The 20,968-nt window shown below is 38.9% G+C and overlaps 1 protein-coding gene across 1 annotated transcript in view; it reads right to left on the reverse strand.

Annotated features, from left to right (window-relative positions):
- ARHGAP18 (Rho GTPase activating protein 18) overlaps window positions 1-15,429 on the reverse strand; it is a 191,654-nt gene extending 176,225 nt beyond the window's left edge. Inside the window, 2 exon segments of the mRNA XM_007947358.2 lie at window positions 15,234-15,369; window positions 15,372-15,429. Coding sequence (XP_007945549.2) covers window positions 15,234-15,369; window positions 15,372-15,429 — 194 coding nt within the window.
- Between the last annotated feature and the right edge of the window lie 5,539 nt (window positions 15,430-20,968).

Consider the following 20,968-nt stretch of genomic DNA (forward strand, 5'->3'; position numbering starts at 1 on the left):
TGGGTGCCTTGGGAGGAACGGTTGGTGAAAGGGCTGGAGGGAGGCAGCATGTCTGGCCTTGCAGTAATAGGCCTTGGGTTACTGCTGGTAATCCTGCCTTCCCCTTGTAGGGTTAGAGGAGGTCAGAACATGTGGCCTCCTTGTGGTTTTTGCAAGTACTAGTCAAAAAATAATTTCCCTTACTTATTTAAAGGAAAAACACTTTTCACCCAGAGTTCAGAGAACTTCCCAGTCACTTATCTTCCTCCTTTTTTGAGGGAAGTGTGGCAAGGAGCAAATACCATCTGGTAATAGGTACTATAAAGCAAACATTTCTAAGTAAGACAGAAAGGAAATCTTACAGTGAGGGTATTTGGGTATGTAAAGGCTCAATGATAACAATTACTGGATGACTGCTAAAGCTAACTATTGTACTGGGAGTAGCAAAACCAAGTAATTCAAATACTGGCTATTAATTTTTATATAGCCTCTGGGATCTTTTCCATATGTATTATGTAGTCTGAAAATATTATGTACTCTAAAATACTACATCTGTATTCAGTAGTCCCTTAGAGTAAATATTACTGGATGCAAAGAAATAAGGGCCTTTATCAACATTGCTGCCATCAAATGGAGGGAACTGCTTAATTTATTACTGTAGTTTTTGCATATAACGCTCTTATGTAAATAACATGCACGTGCATATAATGTGCATAGGAAACCAATGCACAAGGGGGTTGTACATTTGCAATAACCATATACCATTGCGTTATTTGTGTAAAAATACAGTGTATCATGCAGAATGGCTAGCTAGGTAACATCTTATAGGAACCCAAAGACTCTTTAGAATAAAGACTTGGTGATCAGGTCTTTCATTTCTGAAAAATGAGTCATTGTTAGACTCTGCCATATTCTCTACAAGGAGTAACTAATTTTTCATTACTCTACTCTTCCCAACTTCAAATTGACACCTATCTCTAAAATTTTAAAAAATATTTTGTTAGAATCAAGCATAATTTTTTGATGAGAATAACAACAACAAAAAAAAAACAAATCCACCGCCCTCTAGTCCATTCCGACTCACGGCAATCCCCATTGGGCTTCCAAGGCTGTAAATCTTTATGGAAGAAGCTGACTCATCCTTCTTCCACAGAGCAGCTGGCGGGTTTGAACCATCAACCTTCTGACTAGCAGCCAAAATGCCCTAACCACTATACCACCAGACCTGCTTGAGAAGAATAAAGCCTCTATCATACGCTGTCCTCCAAAGGATCAAAACCCAGTCCATCCAAAACAGCACTTATCAATCTTTTACATATAATTGAGTTCCTACTATGTGCAGAGCACTGAATCCATCTTAGTGCTTTGGATAAATGAAAAATTAACACTAGGCTTCTGCTTAAAGCATTTATATTCTCAACAAGTAGAAAAACTGTCTCAATATAAACTTACCTACCAAAGCAATGTTCTGGGACAAAAGCACCGCATATGCATATGTTGACCCAGAATTGCAAAATCAAGCTCTAGGGAACAGAAGTTTCTATATAAAATGGTAGTCAATAAGACAAAGAAAGGCAGGTAGTACCAGATACAGAGACATGGGTATTATAACTTTGGTAGCTTGTCACCAAAGATGGCCACCCTCAACACTTTCCAATACGGTCACCTCTTAATAGAACAGGCAGAGTGATGCAGCGTGACGTCTGAGGCTAGCTCAAAAGAAGCCTTGAAGCTTATACCTAGATTTCACTCTGGGGTAAGTTAGTCAGTGTAAGAACCCCAACTACCCTGATACTGCTATGGTATGAGAAAGCCCCAGGTGGCCATATGGGCAGGCTGTGTGATGCAAATAAATAAATAAATAAATAACCAGCCTTAATCCATCTTGCTTGAGGTACTCTAAGGTTCTGGTAGCGTAGTGCCTAAGGCACTTGACTACTAACCAGAAGTCTGGTGGTTCAAACCCATCAGCCACTCCTCGGAACAAAGATGGGGCAATCCAATTCCATAGTGATACTGCCTCGGAAACCCAATGAGGGGTCGACTATGAATCAGGTCCCACTCGGTGGCACATAACAACAACAACAAGGCAGAGAGAACTTGATCATGACTGCCCAGATTCATGAGAGAAAATTATTATTTATGCCACTGAGTTTTGAGATGGTATATTAACATGGCAATAAGTAATTGAAACAACTTTGTCCTTCAGGCTAGGGGTCACAAAATAGTACTATCTGGGCCAGGTCCAACCTACACATGAGTTTTGGTTGGCTTGTTATTATTGTTGTTAGGTACTGTCAAGCTAATTTCAACTCAGAAGGATCCCATAGGACAAAATGAAACTACCCCACAGGGTTTTCTTGGCTGTAATATGTCTGAAGTAGCTCACCGGGTCTTTCTCCCTCCCATGGAGCAGCTGACGGGGTTCAAACTACCAACCTTTCACTTTACAGTCAAGCATCTAATCATTTGTGCCACTAGGCCTCCTCCTCTGCTTGGCTTACTCAGTGTTTTAAAATTTTTGGCTAACATTATCAACCAAAGCCCAATTTTTTCTGAAGGCTGCACTTTCCAGTCATCTACTTTACTCATTTATTACATTATCTGCCATGTCTCTATTGATTTTTCAATCTATAAAACTTGCTCTAAGAAATGAGAAACAACGGATTAATACAATTTTACAATTACTTAAATATATCCAGTGTGATGATCTACACTAGAATACACCATGCTTCAAAAATGCTATAATTCAAAAATGATTTTACTCTGGAAATAATATATGTCCCCATTTTCTATAATAAAAAAAAATTGATGCTTTAAAGAAGAAAAAAAAAGCACTACTTAAATTTACTTCTAGCCTCATATGAATAAACTCTTCTATTGGATAACAGATAACAGTGTTTTCATAACTTTGACCATATTATTTGGGCCACAGAGAAATGAATAGGCACACAGTAACTCTAGTAAAAACATTAATTATAGAATAAGTTGATCGAGTTACATGTTTCTAGACTTCCTATAAATAGCCTAAGTTCCTTCCAGCATTCAGTTGCCAACTTTCCTTTTCTTACTCAAACCAAATCTCAATTACTCAACAACATATTATTTTAATATTTTATACCTAAAGAGAGATGCATACCAAGGCATCCTAACAATGATACTGAAAAAGTTGCTTGTGAGTCCATTTGAATTATATGGCAAGCTCTTATATGGCAGGAACTCTTATATTTATTTTTATTCTAGGCTCATCCTTTTCACCCAGTAAAGACAACTATATCTTCACATTTATTTAGCTAAATAACATATTATTAAGATTTTTTAAAAAACAATTTAAAATTTAAGATATTCCATACTTATATATCCTTAATGTTTTTCAAATTACCCAAACCACTGTCTAGATGGGATTTTAATTTCATGCTGCTTATCAACAATATGTATTTTTTAATTATTTTCTCAAAATATAGATGGTACCTAGTAGTAACATCAGTATTCATAAATAAACTAGATCTTTGTGGCAAATCCCTCAAAATTCAAAATTGTGGCTTGTGTGAGTTCCACTATTTTTCTACACAGTTCTAGTTTTACAACAGCATGGTGTTAAAGCATTTTCCCACTTCAGTAAATTAATTACATTACATGGTTCTAATCTGATTCAACTAGGATCACAAGAGCATATGTCAATTTCTACCGTTCTAAATCCTCCAAAATAAATGACAAATTTAAACAAACACATAATTCCTAATGGAAACAGGCACATGTTTAGGAGATATGGAAAAACATGGTTACTGGGGTAGGTACAGCTACAAAAAACCTCAGGAAGGGCTTCATACCATACAGTAAGGTACAACTTCCAGATGCTGTGGAGTTGATTCCAACTCGTAGGGACCCCATGTGTGTCCGAGTAGAACTGTGTCCCATAGAGATTTAACTCATTGATTTTGAGAAGCAGATCAGCAGGCTTCTCTTCCAACTCATCTCTGGGTGGGCTTGACCTGCCAGACTTTCAGTTGACAACCACAGTTATCAGCTGAATGTATTAACAAGTTACACCACCCGAGAACATGAAAATAAAAGATAGAAAAGACAACAGTACTGTTATTTATCTATGAACAATGGTCCTGAGAGGCAACCGAGACAAGGATCTATAACTCTCAAGTTATTTAAAAATTTTATTTGGGTCTGAAAGTATATTTGTAAACCTGTTGCTGGCAACTCAGAATATTTTCCCATAGCAACAATACTGCAAGTGTTTGGTTAGTGAAATTGTCTGGATGGTGATAAGAAATGTTTTTAACCGTAATATGACAAAATGGGAGAATTCACAGCATTGTGGCATTTCAATATCATTTACACCCTTTCTCCCCTGTGGAAATGACTTCTACATTTTTAATTGGCACTTGTCTCTCCCCCCATCTCCAGTTCTGCCACCCCATTTCAGCCTCTAGTTTCTTCCACTGCCACCAGAAAAAGTGCCCAGTCTCTGAGGAATAAAGGAAAGCAGCCAGCTCTTCTGAGGTCATTGTAAGCAGAGCTCCTAGGTTCATAGAAGGCAAAATGCAGGTGCAGGGAGGGATTTGGGAAGAACTGACTAAGAGGACCATGGGAGCTCTATCGGCTATTGCCTAACAAAGGGACTAGTGAATAAGAGACATTTAAAGTAAATGTATTACGTATAATGCAGATAAAGAGAAAAACTAACAGTACAGTTTTTAAAACTTTGCATTAAATAAGAAGGGAATAGGATAGGAGACAATTCTTCTAAGCAAGGAGTTAGCTCAAAGGGATTTGGGTGGGAGAACACATCCCCCAAAATGGGTAGCATGGACATTATTCCTTCATCTTACCTCTGCTTCGTGAAACATCATTTCTTGGTTGTGAGATCAATAGTTGCTCGTTAAAGGGTTAAAAACAAAAAGTATTTTTTAAAAAAATCCTTTTCTGAAATACTTCCCTATAACCACATGATATACTTTTCCTGCAAGTCTTCAAATAACCTGAAGCCTTTTGCTCTTTGAAGAACATGCCCAATTAAGCTTCTCTTGCTCTGTACCAGATGATTTTCTTTAAGAGTACAAATGGTTTTCAAATTTACATCTGCCCAAACTAAGCTCTAAAGGCTATTCAAAACAGTCACCTGGGTCTAACAAGGATACAATGCCTTTAAACCTTTATAAAGATGTTTTAGTATTTTTATTAGTTATTAAAATAAATAATAATCTGAGATGTTTTTATAACTTATTCCCCAAATGTTATTTTTTTAAAACAAGGAAGTTATATACTACACATGTACTAAAGTAAACAATCTTTTCCCAAACCACTCACAAATTAATCTCAAAAATGCTTTCTAATCCTATTTCCAAATTAATTCACCAAAAGGTGATAGTCTCTGACTGCCTCTCATTATAGAAAGCATGTTTTACTTTCTTTATGTGAAGTACTCTTCTAAGTACATTAAAAATCAAACAATCCAAACTCATCGCCATCGAATTGATTCAACTCATAGCAACCTTATAGGATAGAACAGAACTGCCCAATAGGATTTCCAAAGCTGTAATCTTTACAGAAGCAGTCAACTCATAGCAACCTTATAGGATAGAATAGAACTGCCAAACAGGATTTCCAAAGCTGTAATCTTTACAGAAGCAGTCAACTCATAGCAACCTTATAGGATAGAATAGAACTTCCCAATAGGATTTCCAAAGCTGTAATCTTTACAGAAGCTGACTGCCACGACATCATTCTCCCATAGAGCAGCTTGTGGATTTGAACCTCTGAACTTTTGTTTAGCAGCTAAGCACTTAACCACTGTGCCACCTACACTCCTTTCTAAGTGCATTATATATATTAATTCATTTAATCCTCATAATAATTCTATGAGGTAGGTACTATTATTAGCCTCATTTTGCAGAAGGCAATGAAAAAAGTTAAGGCCCTGAGATGTTAAGTAACTTGCCCAAGTTTACATATTAAATGATTCAACCAACAATCTAACTCTGACAGTTTGGCTCCAAAATCTGTGTGCATAATCACTACACCCTACTCCTTCTCATACTCATTCATTCAGCAAACATTTATTAACCATTAAGAGTGGGTCAAGCACTTTGCTAAGGCTTAGGTATAAGAAGTCAAAATAAAAAAATAAATAACAAGGCAAGGTCTCTTTCACTCAGAGCACAATAAAAAGTATTAAAAAAAAAAAAAAAAGACAAGATTTTACTCTCAAAGAACTTGTATCTGAGTATCTTGTAAATAAAAATCCACTGCCATTGAATCGATTCCAACTCACAGCAACCCCCATTGGCTTTCCAAGGCTGTAAAACTTTACGGAAGTAGTTTGCCCCATCTTCCTCCTGTGGAGCAGCTGGTGGGTTTGAACTGCTGACCTTCTGGTTAGCAGCCAAATGTCTTACCCACTATGCCACCAGAGCTCTTTATAGTGTAAATAATAAAGTGCAAATTAAACCTAAGTTTAATATGACAACTCTGTTTAAGGCAAATGTCTAGGAAATTTTTTAAGACATGGTATAGAAGAGGATTTAACACTACTCCTCATCTGTATGTTTTTTGAGAACTCTAGAAAGCTACAGATTTGATCTTTAATAACAAATTGTATGAAGACGGGGCATTATTATGCCCATTTTACAGATGAGGAAATAGATAAAAGTACGATGTCCTATACATCCTAGCAAGGATGTCACACCTGCTCTTACAGAATTCTTCTTTAACCACAAACCCAGTTTCTCTAAAAAGACCTCAAGACATATAATGCATAGGCTGCTTGTGGGTCTACTACATCCTGCTCAAAAAGATTACCTGGGCCAGTCAGATCCTCTTTGAAAAGTCTGGAATTAGGAAACAGAAAGATGGGTTATGAATGAAATGGAAGATGATAAAGGGCAACAGGGCTGGGGCATCCATTAAGAGCCACATGCAAGCTGAAATGATGAAATGATCAATCCATGGTTGAAAAGAAAAAAGCACTTTCATAGAGACAGCAGATATTCCATGAATAACACCATACAAGTAGTCACTGCAGGCAGAAGAGAACAGATGTCTCCCGCCCTAAGTTTTCTGATACAGTTCCAGACTGCCCAGTTGCCCATAATAAACCTCATTTTGCCTAAAGAAACTTAGGTTCATAGAGCCAAAAAGCAATTTCTGAAATGGGATGTGAAAAGGAGATGATGTTTCACCCTCACTTTCAACACAGAAATTCAAATACATAGTGGTCATAGTTATGAAATGTCTCTAGATGGGGTCCACAGTGTAACTAGTGACTAGATACAAGTCTCCGTGGTTTCTGTTTACCTCTTAAAAAAGGATAAACTTGGCCAGCTCAGAGTAAACAGAGAAGTCAAAATAATGTGTCTTCAAAATTATCCAGCCATCCCTTCTGCTCCATCTGTCCCACTCTATTCCCAATACCTGTACCATCTCCACTCCCATTGTGACTTCTCACCCTAGCTACTCTTCTCAACAGAAAAACTAAGACTTCTGCAACAAACCATTTCATCTCAAAGTATTTGTACAAAATGATAGATCTGGATCAGTGATGCATCTTTCAGGACAGGAATCACCTAGAAGAGAGAGTACAGAGAAAGCTTATCGTCCTACCTGCCTAACACACTTTCTTCCCCAAACTAAGTGTGGGGATCCTGCAGTTAATAGCCATCCCCACCATCACCACCACCACTACCACCCAAGTTAGAGCTTTGAGTTTCTGCAGTTCTGAGGTGTCTCAGTGATCTCACCAGGGTGACAAGAAGAGAGACTTCTAGGATTCTTGGGCAGGGCCAAATCAAGAAAAGACGGGAGAGAGAAGGCAGCCACGGGGCATGAGACCACACAGATCCATGAGTATAAAACACAGGGGATTCCCACCTCCAGTAAGTATGACCTTGGCCTCTAGGAAGCTGGGTTCTTCTAGTATGTGAATGCAATTGATGTTTACAGATGGAGGGGAGTTACCAAATGAGAGGGGAAAAAGATAATACATTGTGATAGTTCAAATATTAAATACAATTTATGCCTGATTGCCACAATCTAGTAGCAACTGTGCACATAATATCAAGCTTTGTGAGTTCATTTTGCAGCAACATTCTTAACATCTAGTAAGTCTTGTTGTTGTTGTTGTTGTGTGTGGTCGAGTCGGACCCGACTCACAGCGACCCCTCCTTGGGTTTCCAAGGTGGTATTACTACGGAAGTAGATTGCCCAACCTTCCTTCTGAGAAGTGGCTGAAGGGTTTGAACCGTCAGCCTTCTGGTTAGCAGTCAAGTGCCTTAGGTACTACACTACCAGAACTCCTCCTAATAAGTCTTAAGAACATAAAAAGAATAATGGTAAACTTTTAAATAAATGCACATCTCTCTTAAAATGACGGTAGACAGTGCATTTGTACAGTGAAAGTAGTAGTTAATGTGCCACAGAAAACAAAATTTTCAGCAGTTTCAGGGTTTTCTGAGGGGAGGGGCTTCTTTTTGCTTGTGATCTGTAAATCCTTCTTTTTGCAAGGTATAAGCTTAATATAAGCTCCACAAAAATAACTTTAAACAAGCTCACAAAAATCATAGCCCTCACAAATAAGGTCAATTAAAAAGAAAATATCACCCTACCTCTAAATGAAGACCTGCCCAGGTGGATTACTGGATGGCCTTTTAACAACTCAAGAGAAAATTATAGATAGGAGGGCTTCTAAAATAACCAACACAGTGAAATAAATTACAAAAAGTACTTATGTCATGAAATTAAGGACTAGATTAATCTAGAAACAATTATGCATATGGACAGGATAAACATTGTATTTGTTCACTAAATCCTGGAACACTATAATGAGGAAACATGCCTTAAAAGTGAGGTCAGGAAAATAAAAGGAAATGTTACTTTACAGATTACATGACCTCATTATAAAAATCATAACCATTCTTCCCTTCACCCAAAATACATAAATTTCAAGTAATACACAAATTTGAAAGGAAAGAACTTTGATAATTAATGATCAAGTATATAAGTTTTTAAATGCCATGTGATTCATGTAAAAATGCTAACCTCAGCATGAAAGACAACCATGGCCTTCCCTTAATGCTGCTCTCAAAAATGTTTCTAAATTGAATGCCCACAACTTTGCCTCAGATCTTGTCTAATCCACCATTCACTCCCTGTATCTGTTCTCCTAGAAGACTTCCCTAGTTACATAAATAGCAGTGTTGCCCTTACAAGTTGTTTAGGCCACAAACCTTGCAATAATCTTTAACTAATCTCATTTGCTCATATTGCACAAACATCAGGAAATCCTACCAGCTTTAACTTCAAATTATTTCACTGTTTGCCACCTCTCCTATCAAAACTACTAAATCCCTGGTCCAAGCCACCATTGCCTTAACCCCCTGCCTAGCAGGAAACTTTTAAAGTGTCTACCAACACAGCAACCAGAGGTACCTTCAAAACCTAAACTTGCTGTTCTTCCTAAACTCTAAACCCTCCCCAAAGGTTTCTCATTGCATTTTGAGTAAAAACCAAAGGACTCAAATGGTCTACAAGGCTAGCAGGTCTACCTGCCTGACTTTGTTTCCTCTTACTTTGCTCCCCACCCCTCACTCCCAGCACTTCCGTCAGGCTGACTTCTTTGCTCTTTTGGGCTTACAGCTTATATACTCCCTGTTCACTCACTCTGCCTAGAAAGCTCTTTCCTTAGATATCTATGTGGCTCATTCCCCTCACCTGCTTCAGGTCTTTACTTTCCATTCTGCACTCCCCCACCACCAACACATACACACAGGTGTCTGTTCTGTTCTCCACTGTAGCCCTAACACCGGGAAAACTAGTTGACTCAGTCGATGACTCAGTTGCCATTAAGTCAACTCCGACACATCTCAGCCCCATGTGTGTCAAAACAGAACCATGTTCCACAGGGTTTTTAGTGACTGATTTTGTGGAAGTAGATTGCCAGGACTTTCTTCCAAGGCACCTCTGGGTGGACTCAGACCTTCAACCTTTTGGTTAGCAGGTGAGTGCACCATCTAGGGACTCCTGACACATAATAAGAGCTCAGTGATTACATGTGGAGTGACTGGATGGTCATTCATAGATAATTTTATAGAACCAAGAAATGAGTGAGATTTGAAAAAGTCTAGAGCTATGCTGAGCACATGAAGATGCCAGCCCTCTTCCATGAGAAACACTGGACAGGAGCAACTCTGAATGGAAGAGTGGGAAGTGTGGAGGCAGCAACCAATCTGTCTGCCAAAAGAGGACCCACCCACATTCCATCTTGCCATAAAAATCAACGTTTGCAGACCTCAGCTTGGCCTATCGCTGCCCCAAGGCAGTCCTGCTACATGTTGCTGTCATCAATGCAAATCATAATGTTGCTATAGAACCAAAGGACACTGAAAGGTCTTTCAAACTTAAAAGGCCTGGGTTTTCACATTATGGTGAATTTTGATTTATGACATTTTTGAACACAAGAGCATGGCCAAGTTTCTTAACACATGATGAAATTATATTTATGAAAATGCTCCTGAAACTAGGAAGAATATGCTAGACAGTTCAATAATTTCTTTCTTTTTCTTTATCTAATGTGAAGGAAAGTACCAGGTAGCTATGAACCAGGCATTGTTCTATGGGCTTTGTGTGGCTCGTCCCACTTAATTTTCCCAATGAGGTAAGTAGTATTATGAAGCTCAACTGACAGATAAGGTAGAGGGTCAACTCCTCCAAGGTCACACTGGAAGACAAGCTGTGAATGCACGCAGGCTAACTGGAGAGCCCAGAGTTTCAGGGCTTATGTCAACACGCTACAGTGCTTCTTGGTTCCCTCTTGGTTCCGTTTATCCAATATCAAAGGCAAATGGGATCAACAAAACAAGATCTTACACACTGAATGTCATGGATTTCTTCATAGAGGACAGAAATAGGCAGCTGGATTTAAAGAATTAAAAAGGTCTAATAGGAAGAAAAATGTCATTTGAAGTTGACATTTATCAAATGAACAAAAAATAAGATACAAAACCAGCACAATAATTTTTTAAATAGTGGCAAAGTCCAGAGAGAACAATAAGGATAGATAAAATGCATTATTCTTTGAAAAACTGCTTTCAAAAAGAAATAATAAATCCATTTGAAAATTAGCTTGTAAAGACTTATATAGCTACTTATAAAAAGTTACTTCCTTCGGAAACATCTGACTGTGTACAAGTCAGCCAACAACTAATGTTAATATATGTTTTCAAATCCTGATGTGTCAAAGAGGAAACATTATTCAAAATAAATAAATAAATAAATAGCCCTGAAAACAGTATTCATCAAATATTTGAGAGGCTCTAGCCAGGAGCGTTTCACGTCTATTCATAAGGTTTTCACTGGACAATTCTTTGAGAAGTGGATGGTCCACTTCCTTCTGAGTCTGCGTTAGTCTGGAAGATCCACTGAAACCTGTCCACCGTGGATGACCCTGCAGGTATTTGAAATACCAGTAACATAGCCTCCAGCCTCACAGCAACAAGCAAGCCACCCTAACAACAACAAACCAGGAGTGGGAGGAATGCCTTAATCTGGCATTAAATGAATGTGTCTTGATAAAGAGGGATAATGGAATGGAATAAAGGGAACTTTAAATGAACAGATTTATGAAAATATTAATTGATTCCCTAATATCCCAGATTTTCAAAAGACCCAAACAACAATATACATATCTATGTATACACAGTCCTTCACAGTTAATCCCATTAAACTAAATGTTTGATTAAACCGGTCCTCAAACTATATATTATACCTTGTTGCTAGGTGCCATTCTGACCATGCCCCAGGTGCCACAGACAAGCACCGCCCAGTCCTGTCGCATCCTCGTAACTGCTGCCATGCCCGAGTCCATTGTTGCACTACGAGGTGAATCCAGCTCATAAAGGTCTTTCTCTCCTTTACTGACCCTCTACTTTACCACGCAAGCTGTCTCTCTCCAGACACTCTTATCTCCTGATAACATGTCCAAACAATGGGAGACATATTCTCTGTAGTCTGATTTCTAATGACCGTTCTGGCTGTACTTCTTTCTTGCAAGACATATCCGTTCATTCTTCTGACAGTCCATGGTATAGTCAATATTCTTCACCAATACCACAATTCAAATGCATCAATTCTTCTTTGGTCTTCCTTATTCATTCTACAGATTCCGCACGCATAAGAGGCGAATGAAAATACCATGGCTTGGGTCAGGCATATCTGAGTCCTCAGAGTGATATCTCTGCTTTTCAATACTTTGAAGAAGTACTGCCAATGCAATACATCATATGATTTTTGACTACTGCTTCCATGAGTGTCAGTTGCGAATCCAAGTAAAATGAAATGCTTTACAACTTCAATCATTTCTCCATTTATCATGATGCTACTTATTGATCTACCAATTGTGATGATTTTTGTTTTCTTTACGTTGAGGTGTCATCTATACTGATGACTGTAGTCTTTGATCTTCATCAGTAAGTGCTTCAAGTCCTCTTCATTTTCAGCGAGCAAAGATGCGTCAGCTGCATATTGCAGGCGGTTCACGAGTCTTCCTCCAATCTTGATGTCCTGTTCTTCATATAATCCAGTTTCTCATATTATTTGCTCTGCATACACATTACTTAAAGAGACAAAATCTTATGTTAAGCAGAATTAGAATTCTGCACTTCTTCTAAAGGACCTCATTGCTGTGGAGTCGATTCCAACTCATAGCAACTCACAGAACAGAACAGAACTGCCCCTTAGGGTTTCTTTATATAATCTTTACAGAAGCATACTGTCACATCTTTCTCCTACTGAGTGGCTGGTGGGTTTGAACCCCCAACTCTCCAGTTAGTAGTTTAGTGTTTTAACCACTGTACCACCAGCACTCTTTGCCCTTCTTCTATACACTTTGAAGTAGGCAGAGGAAGTCCAGAAGTCTGATTTTGCCTCTCAAGAATTTTGTTGGTTTTGTTTCGTTTTGTTAAGAGCCTTTCTTTAAGGCATCAACCATTAAATTGCACTTTGGAGCAGCCTCCCAAATGCTTACGCACCAGCTGACCAATCTAGTCAAAGGCAAAGCCCTGTGCAGCAGCTAACCTAACCCCACCCCATCCTTAACTATCCCATCATTATTTGGTTATTACTGACCCCATCTGACTTCCAAACTTCTTCTTCCAGCCACCCCCAACATGGCCAACCCTTCAAGGCTAAACAAGGTCCCTCCCAAAGTAATGATAAGCTTATCTGATAAATTAGTCCAACCTTAAGGGGTAAAAGCTAATGAGAACTGTCCCTCCTTTGTCCAAGCCTTCAAGCCAGGCTCCCATCTCAAATAAAATAACTCTGCCCTTGGATGGAGTCTCCTGGTGGTACAAACGGTTAACATGCTAGGCTGCTAACTGAAAAGTGGCAAGTTGGAGGTCACCCAGAGACACCTCAGAAGAAAGCCTGGCAATAAGCCCCTGAAAACCGTATGGTACACAGTTCTCTAACACACTTGGGTTGCCATGAGTCTTAATCAACTCCGAGGCAATTGGTTTTACATGCAAGCAGTGTGGCAGCCAGTGGGGAGCAGGGGGCATTTGGGAGCAGACCTGGTGTTAAGCCACAAGGAGACACTGTGTGGGGAGTTTCCCACCCTGGCCCTTTGTCAAGCTTTAGCATGGGTTGAGAATGACCCTTTCTTCTTTTGTCCTCTCAACTGGCCACCCACAACAAGCTGCAAAACAACAAACACAGAATGAGGCCTCTCCAGAACTGGATAGGCAGCTGGCAGGCAAAGGCCTACAATAACAGATCTTGCAACAACGTATTCCTTGGAGCTTGACTCTTCAAGGTGAAAATGAGAGTTATGGAACAAAAGTTACTAAAAGCCTTTAAAACTCTTACAATCTAAGATCTAAAATTCACATCCTCAGGCCACCCTAGCCTAAAGTCATTTGAAGAAAGTGTTGAGTTGTACAATTCTAGCAGCCTTGTAACTGTCATGTGGAAACCAAGTCATGGGGTTGCTGTGGCAGGCTCCACACCGCTTAAGAGTGACTAATCCATCACTTTTCCTACATAAAAACAGAAGAAGATACTTCACGATTTTCCACAGATAACTGCTAATTCTCCTTCAAAGGGCAGAAAGTAAAGACCAAGCAACAATTCTTTTATCTCTGGAAATGAATTAATACACACTACGGTTGCTATGTGAGAAAAATAAGTTCAGGTCACCATCCTGTCTAACACAGAGTATTACAGTCATTCCTTTTATTTTTCTTCTCCCCCATTTTTTTTTTTTTTTTAAAACAAAGTGAAAGACAGCATTATCTCAGCTTATGGCATAGGCGTAAGTCACAACTGGACAAAGAAGTCTTTATTATCGCATTAAACATCGAGGAAACATGCTTACTGATAATTAGTATCGTAGGCTATTAGGTTAGTATTTGCTAATCTTCCAGGCCAACATTTGCAATTTATGTCTAAGACTGGAGGTAAAAAAGCTCCACTAGTGGCAGCAACAAGGTCAGCAAGGGGAGAAAGAAAGGGAAAGAAAAAAAAAAAAAACCTTGGAAACAGAACAAAGTACACAGATAGAGGAAAGGTAAGGAACCGTGCGCCTCAGTCAGTGGTCTATAGAACGTTTGCCCTCTGTGCCTATAAAATGATTTAACATTAACCACCTTTCACTCAGGTAGCAGAGTACTTACTGCTTCCTGACAAAACACTCCTTGGGAAAGCCCGCAGGGAAAAAAAAAAATCCACATACACAAAAGATTGTGAAACATGCTCACAAGCCAGTGTCTTGGGCTTTCTGCCTAAAAGGTTTGCTTTCAGCAAAAGGGGGGGGGGGCACTCCAATAACAACAGCTCCTACAGCCAGCCGCCTCCCTGCGTTTTGGCAGACTTTCCCAACTCACAGTTCCAATGACTGTGCCCTGAGCCCATTCAAGAATTCTGTCTCTTAGGAAGTGTTTCAAATATAGTCATTTGATCTTTCAGCATTTGCTAATGCACCTGCTAAGCAACAAGTCTGCGAGCCCGATCGCCAGTTCCTTCTTCCCCGTCTTCACCAGTAAAATCGCAAGGGCTATTTCACACTTGCACCGGATGAGACCAAAAGCACATAAAAGCCAGGCCACACATTTTGGCTTTTGCATGAGTTGAGGTTCTACGTGCTCATGTCGTTCTTTTCTCCCCAGACCAGACCAACTTCCCTGTCACTTTTTTCCTGGAGCATATAAGAGGTTTTTGTTTTGTTCTGGCGTTCCAATGCCAGGGCTTACCTGGAGGTGGCTTCCTCCCCTCCCTTGACATGGCTCCCCCCCACGGCCTGGTCCTTGCCGCTGGGGTGGTAGGCAGTCAGCACAACTCCCTGCGAACTGGAGAGCCAGCTCATGGTGAGAGAAGGGGCATAATTTCTGCGATACTGACACACAGAAAGGGAATGAAGTTCCTGCCTCGCCTGGCAACTCCGCTCATTAGCATTCGCCAGCTCCTCCTCCCCAGGACTGGGAGCCGCACGGGGAGAGGCGGAGTCTCTCCGGTGAAGGGCTGCCAGGCTCTCCAATTAGAAGCTGTGACTCAGAGTATTGTTTAAACCCGAGTAATTCCAGCCAGAGTGGTTTTAGTAGCCGAGGAGGCGGGTGTTGTTTGTTGCCCCCCTGCTCCTAGTTATTTCTGATGTGATTAAACTACCAAACTGTATACTCGAATCATTAATGTAAGCACAAGCCGTCTCGGTTAGGAAACAATTAACTACCACAGAGCCTTCTTCTTCTTCTTTTTTTTTTCTTCTAATTCCTGTTTCCATCTGATAATTTTTGCTACTTCATGTAACATGAGTAAGGGCATATTCTTAATTCCTTCACGTTCAGCGTTAACTTATTAGCAAAAACCAGTGAACCTCTGGCACAATTGCAACTCAGCTTTTCCTCTTTGGTTAAAAATACCCTCACAAAAGTAACTGTGTGCTCTGGGATGTCATTTTAATACATCCAAAAGCAAATGCCAAATTTGCCTCTTGGTTTATCAAAACACCCTCCACTACCCAAAAGACAGGAGCTCTGGTAGCATAGTGGCTAAGGCACTTGGCTGCTAACCAGAAGGCTGGTGGGTTTGAACCACCAGCCACTCCTCAGAAAGAAGGTTGGACAATCTACTTCCGTAGTGATACTGCCTTGGAAACCCAAGGAGTCGCTATGACTATGAATCGGGTCTGACTCGACTGCACATAACAACAACAACCCAAAAGACACATCTACCAAGGGTCTGTTAAGTGTTATTGCTGAGAATAAAAACAGTGCCTACCTTTTGATGAGCACCTTCTTGTAACATGCCAGGTATTGTGCCAAAGCCTTTAAGTTATTATCTTGTCCAATTACATTCTCCCTTCTTCCTTTCCCCTTTCTCTATTACACAAACCCCCCCCACACACACACACACATCCACACAAGATAGGTATCATTATTATCTGCAACTTTTTATAGTATAAAGATAATGAAATTCAGCCATAGGCTAAGTAATTTGTCTAAAATAACAGTTGTTAAGTGCCAGAGGCTGGATTTGAACAGAGTTCTAGACTAGATTATATTCTTTTTAACCAACATGCCGTTCCTTGTTTGTACATTAAGAAACAAACTCAAAAATTATGAAAAGTTATGAGACGTTTCTATTCTTTCTCCCGTAGAAAAATTCTACTCCTGAGATACCACCAGAAACCCAAAGAGAGGTCTCTATGAATTGGGACCAACTCCACAGTTGTTGTTGTTGGCAACTCCACAGCAATGAGGTGTTTTTTTTGTTTTTGATTTTGTTTTTTTCTATGTAGTTTTTTTTTTTGTTGTTGTTACCTTTATAATTAATTAATCCATCTAAAATTCCTGATACTCAAGCTTTCAATCCAGAACTATGCTATTTATCCTTTTTTCATTATTTAAAATGATGATGAGAAATGAGTGTTTTATTCATACTTAAATACTCTAGAAAAATCTTTTTTTTTTTTTTTTTTAATTTCCTCTTTCCTATCTACATTGAGCTCTCAGTTGCAAAAGCCTTCCGGAGAAAAAAAAACAGGTGTTTATTTTCCTCCTTGCTGTACTTAGTTGCATAACCTCACCATTTCTACCTCCAGAGGGCTCTACCTACTGTCTCCTTCCTTCTCCTAGTCCCTAAGCACAAGTTGGGCCCTAACATCAGGTCTTAGCTCCACTATTAAAACAGCCCTTTTAGCTCATCTGCTGGTCTTCTCCAAAGTATCCTGCATGTTATTTTCATACCCCAATCCAGTCCTAATAAGGATCCTTCAGGCTTAAAAACCTTCACTGAGTCCACATTGCCAACAGAGCAGCTTCCAAACTTTTGAGTATACCATTGACATCCTTGCTATCTTACCCGCATATTAATTAAGTTTTCCACCTCATCTGTCAGACACCATTCCCTCACAGAGCCCACTGGCCTTCCCTTCTCCTCCTTCAGTTCTAACATAATTCTTTCCACATTGTGGGCCAGATCGCCAACTTTCATTCGGTCAATGAAAGTTGACTGAATAACTGAATAAATAATGTGTCCTTAAAACTATATTTAAAATGGTCATTAATATTGGTAATATTAGACATGGATAGATCAGTGCTAATCTATGATGAAATGTTCACCATGTCAGGCACAATGAAAAATATAGGATGAGAGAGACAAAAGGTAAATAGAGTAGAATACATGAGTTCTGTTTTTTTTATTAATCTTACATGGAAAAATGATTAAAGGCCCATATTCACCCACTTTGTTTTAAATGTCACTGCTCTGAAATGCAAAGGTACATGAATCACTCATTGTTGTTGCTGTTGTTATGTGCTGTTGAGTCAGACCGGACTCATAGCAACCCCTCCTTGGGTTTCCAAGGCGGTATCACTATGGAAGCAGATTGCCCAACCTTCCTTCCGAGCAGCGGCTGGTGGGTTTGAACTGCCAGCCTTCTGGTTAGCAGTCAAATCCCTTAGGCACTGTGCTGCCAGAACTCTTGAATCACTCACTACCTTGTATAATTATTAGTGGCAGCCCATATATTCTATTTTTCTGAAAACTCTTGCCTTTTTTTTTTTTCTTCTCCATTCCAACCTTACTTTTCCCTTACTTACCTCGACTTTCTTTTATCATCTTTCTATATTTCTCTTCTAGTTTCCTCCTTCCTTTGTTCTGTCTTCAGTCTTTCAGTGCCACCTACCCTCATTGGCAGCCATGGGCATGCCAACTCTCATGACATAAATTGTGAAAAAGAGGGCTTTGGTTCAGTTTTAACCAGTATGATGGTTAAGTTATACCTTTGTCTAATTACTCTCTCTTTACTTACTTAATAATAAATAAATCATTTAATATATGGGCTGAAGGATAAATATTTTACAAATTCAAGTAATATTTGAGTTTAGAATAACCATGTTTTTTAATATCTGTGAGACAGAGAATAGAATATGACAAACTGATTTACATAGCTCTAATACATAAAATTTGAATGCTACTCATTCCAAGCACATGGAAATTCTCTGGGTGCCTTCTCTTTTCCTCCCAATAGGCTCTGCCCTTATTGGTCTAATGGAATTGCCTGCATGAACAGACAGCTAGTAGGGTTCTGCATCACTGCAAATAGCCTCATATATGGGCTCAAACAGATTATAAGTGGTTTTCAGAATATTCCTGTGGCCATCAGGGAAGCAAATCTTTCTATCTATCTTCTCCTTTGAACGGCTGTTTTATTCCACACCCTAAGCCCTTCCAAGATTTAGTGAGGGTCCATTCCTTAGGCCACATCACCCTTTCACATAATGACATGTTTTATGAAAAAACACTATTGTGCTGTCTTCCGTAACCATTTTAAACAAACACTGAGAACCTAAAGTCCTTGAAAATGTTAATATTCCAGACTACTGATTGCATGCCAAACACTTTTCCTGTTATGAGACATCTTAAAAAGTAATAACAACAAGTCAGTTTAAACATTCATTTCATTCATCTCCTTTCAACAGAGTATACTAGATGACACAGCAAGGGAAAAGGAAGCAGTAGTTTATGTACCCAAATAGGTTGTTAAAAATAGGCTAGAGATAGTACTAAAGCCTCACACAATTTGACAAACTATATTTAGAAATAAATTAATAAGATGTCTTAGATTCAGTCCTAGTAGTAGCAAAGAGTTTATGAATTGGTTTTCATATTTTCATTTAGGAGTCTATTTAGTAATGTGGACTTATATTCTGCGTAGTGGCCAGGCACCAAAATTACAATGGACTCAACATACATATTGAAATTCTTCCCAAGTCATTTGCTTTGCTTTAAAAAGAATTAACTAAGAATAATGTGTGCACTCAAACAATTTCTGTTAGATGAATGAAGCCTGTTTAGGGACACAAAGGCATGAGAAACTAACCTTTCACTTGTCAAAGTTAAACTAACATTACTATAACATAGCAAGATTTTGAATAAATTCATTATCAACTGTGAAGTTAAGGTTTTACATAGGTGATAAAGCCTGTATTTATAAAGTAACATTGAATAATGAAAAGGGAGTGTTCTAACATTTCCTACCTACTGTTTTATCAAGCCATTGTATGAATATATCTTGTGAGATTGCAAGCTAGCCATTCCATGTTAGCAAATGACTGAAAAGTATTCCATATATGGAATCTAAATCTACTTTCTTGAAAATTTCCTTCATTGTTACTAGTTCTGCCCTCCAGAGCAACAAGGAGCAGGCCCTTTCCATGTTTCCGGAGAGCTCTAGACATTTTTACATTATTCTCAAAGCTGTTTTATAAGTGTTCCTCCAGAGAGAAAATACTAGCCATGCCTGAGATAATTTGGAACTGCTATTGCGAGAGGCTAACTTATATTTCTTGGCAAATATCTAGAAAAGACCTTTCTTACAGTCAAAGAGTTTATTACCAATAAATAATAATAGCTAATTCTTGGATGCTTGCTCTTTGCCAGACAGAGTACACACAATCTCTCATTTAATCATCACAACAACCCTGCAATAGGTGTTAAAATTATTCCCACTTTAGAGATCAGGAGAATGAAGTCATCCAGCTAATAGGTGGCAGAAGCAGGGCATGTAAACCCAGGTTTGTGTGACCAGTGAGCCTGAGCTCTTAAACACTGTAAAGGTTACTCTGTCCTGGAACTGACTCTATTGCTTTTATGAAAAGAACCATTTGAATAATTCATGAGGTAAAATTACTACAGCAAATCTAAAGTGCTTCATCAAATTGAATATTGATATAAATGTAATGCTAAGGAGATTGACGTTCACATAGGCACAAATGTATTAGTTTCTTTCTGGCACTTTGAAACTTCTATTTTTATATCAGATTACTAGGATCCCATGGCATAGTACACATACTACTGTGCAAGATTGTCATCATTATGCCATCATATCTGAAATCATGTCTACTGATAGAAATGAAAGAACTTCAGACGTTATGATTATGAACATACATTTTTTCCTATATTTTATTTATTTTGTTCTTGTTGACAATATACACAGCAAAATGTACACCGACTCAACCATTTCCGTAGGTACGATTCAGTGACACTGATCAGACTCCTTGAGTTGTGCAATTGTTCTCATCCTCCTTTTCTGGGTTGTTCCTTACTCTCAATGTAAACTCACTACCCTATGGTTCCTGTTGCTGATGTCAGTTTGATCCCGAATGGATAGTCCTTAAAAGGCAGACATTCTTCACTAGTTAAGTTAAACTACTGTTTGGTTTTAAGAAGACTTCAGGGAATATTTTTGGTTTGAGGTTTAAAGATTGTCTCTGGTCAACAGTCCCAGGGGTTCATCCAGCCTCTGTGGCTCCAACAAGTCTGAAGTTCATGAGCATTTAAAATTCTGTTCTGTATTCCCTCCCTTTTAATCATTCTTCAACAGAACCTGAACAAAATGTTCAGAAACCATAGACAGGCACCATCCAGTTCTTCTGCTCTTACAGCAAAGGAGGCAGTTACCCACACATTCTATTTCCTCTTCTTA

Source organism: Orycteropus afer, unplaced genomic scaffold, assembly GCF_000298275.1.
Source record: "Orycteropus afer afer isolate SDZICR_OR568_19922 unplaced genomic scaffold, OryAfe1.0 scaffold00182, whole genome shotgun sequence".
In the NCBI taxonomy this organism is placed as follows: Eukaryota; Metazoa; Chordata; class Mammalia; order Tubulidentata; family Orycteropodidae; genus Orycteropus; species Orycteropus afer.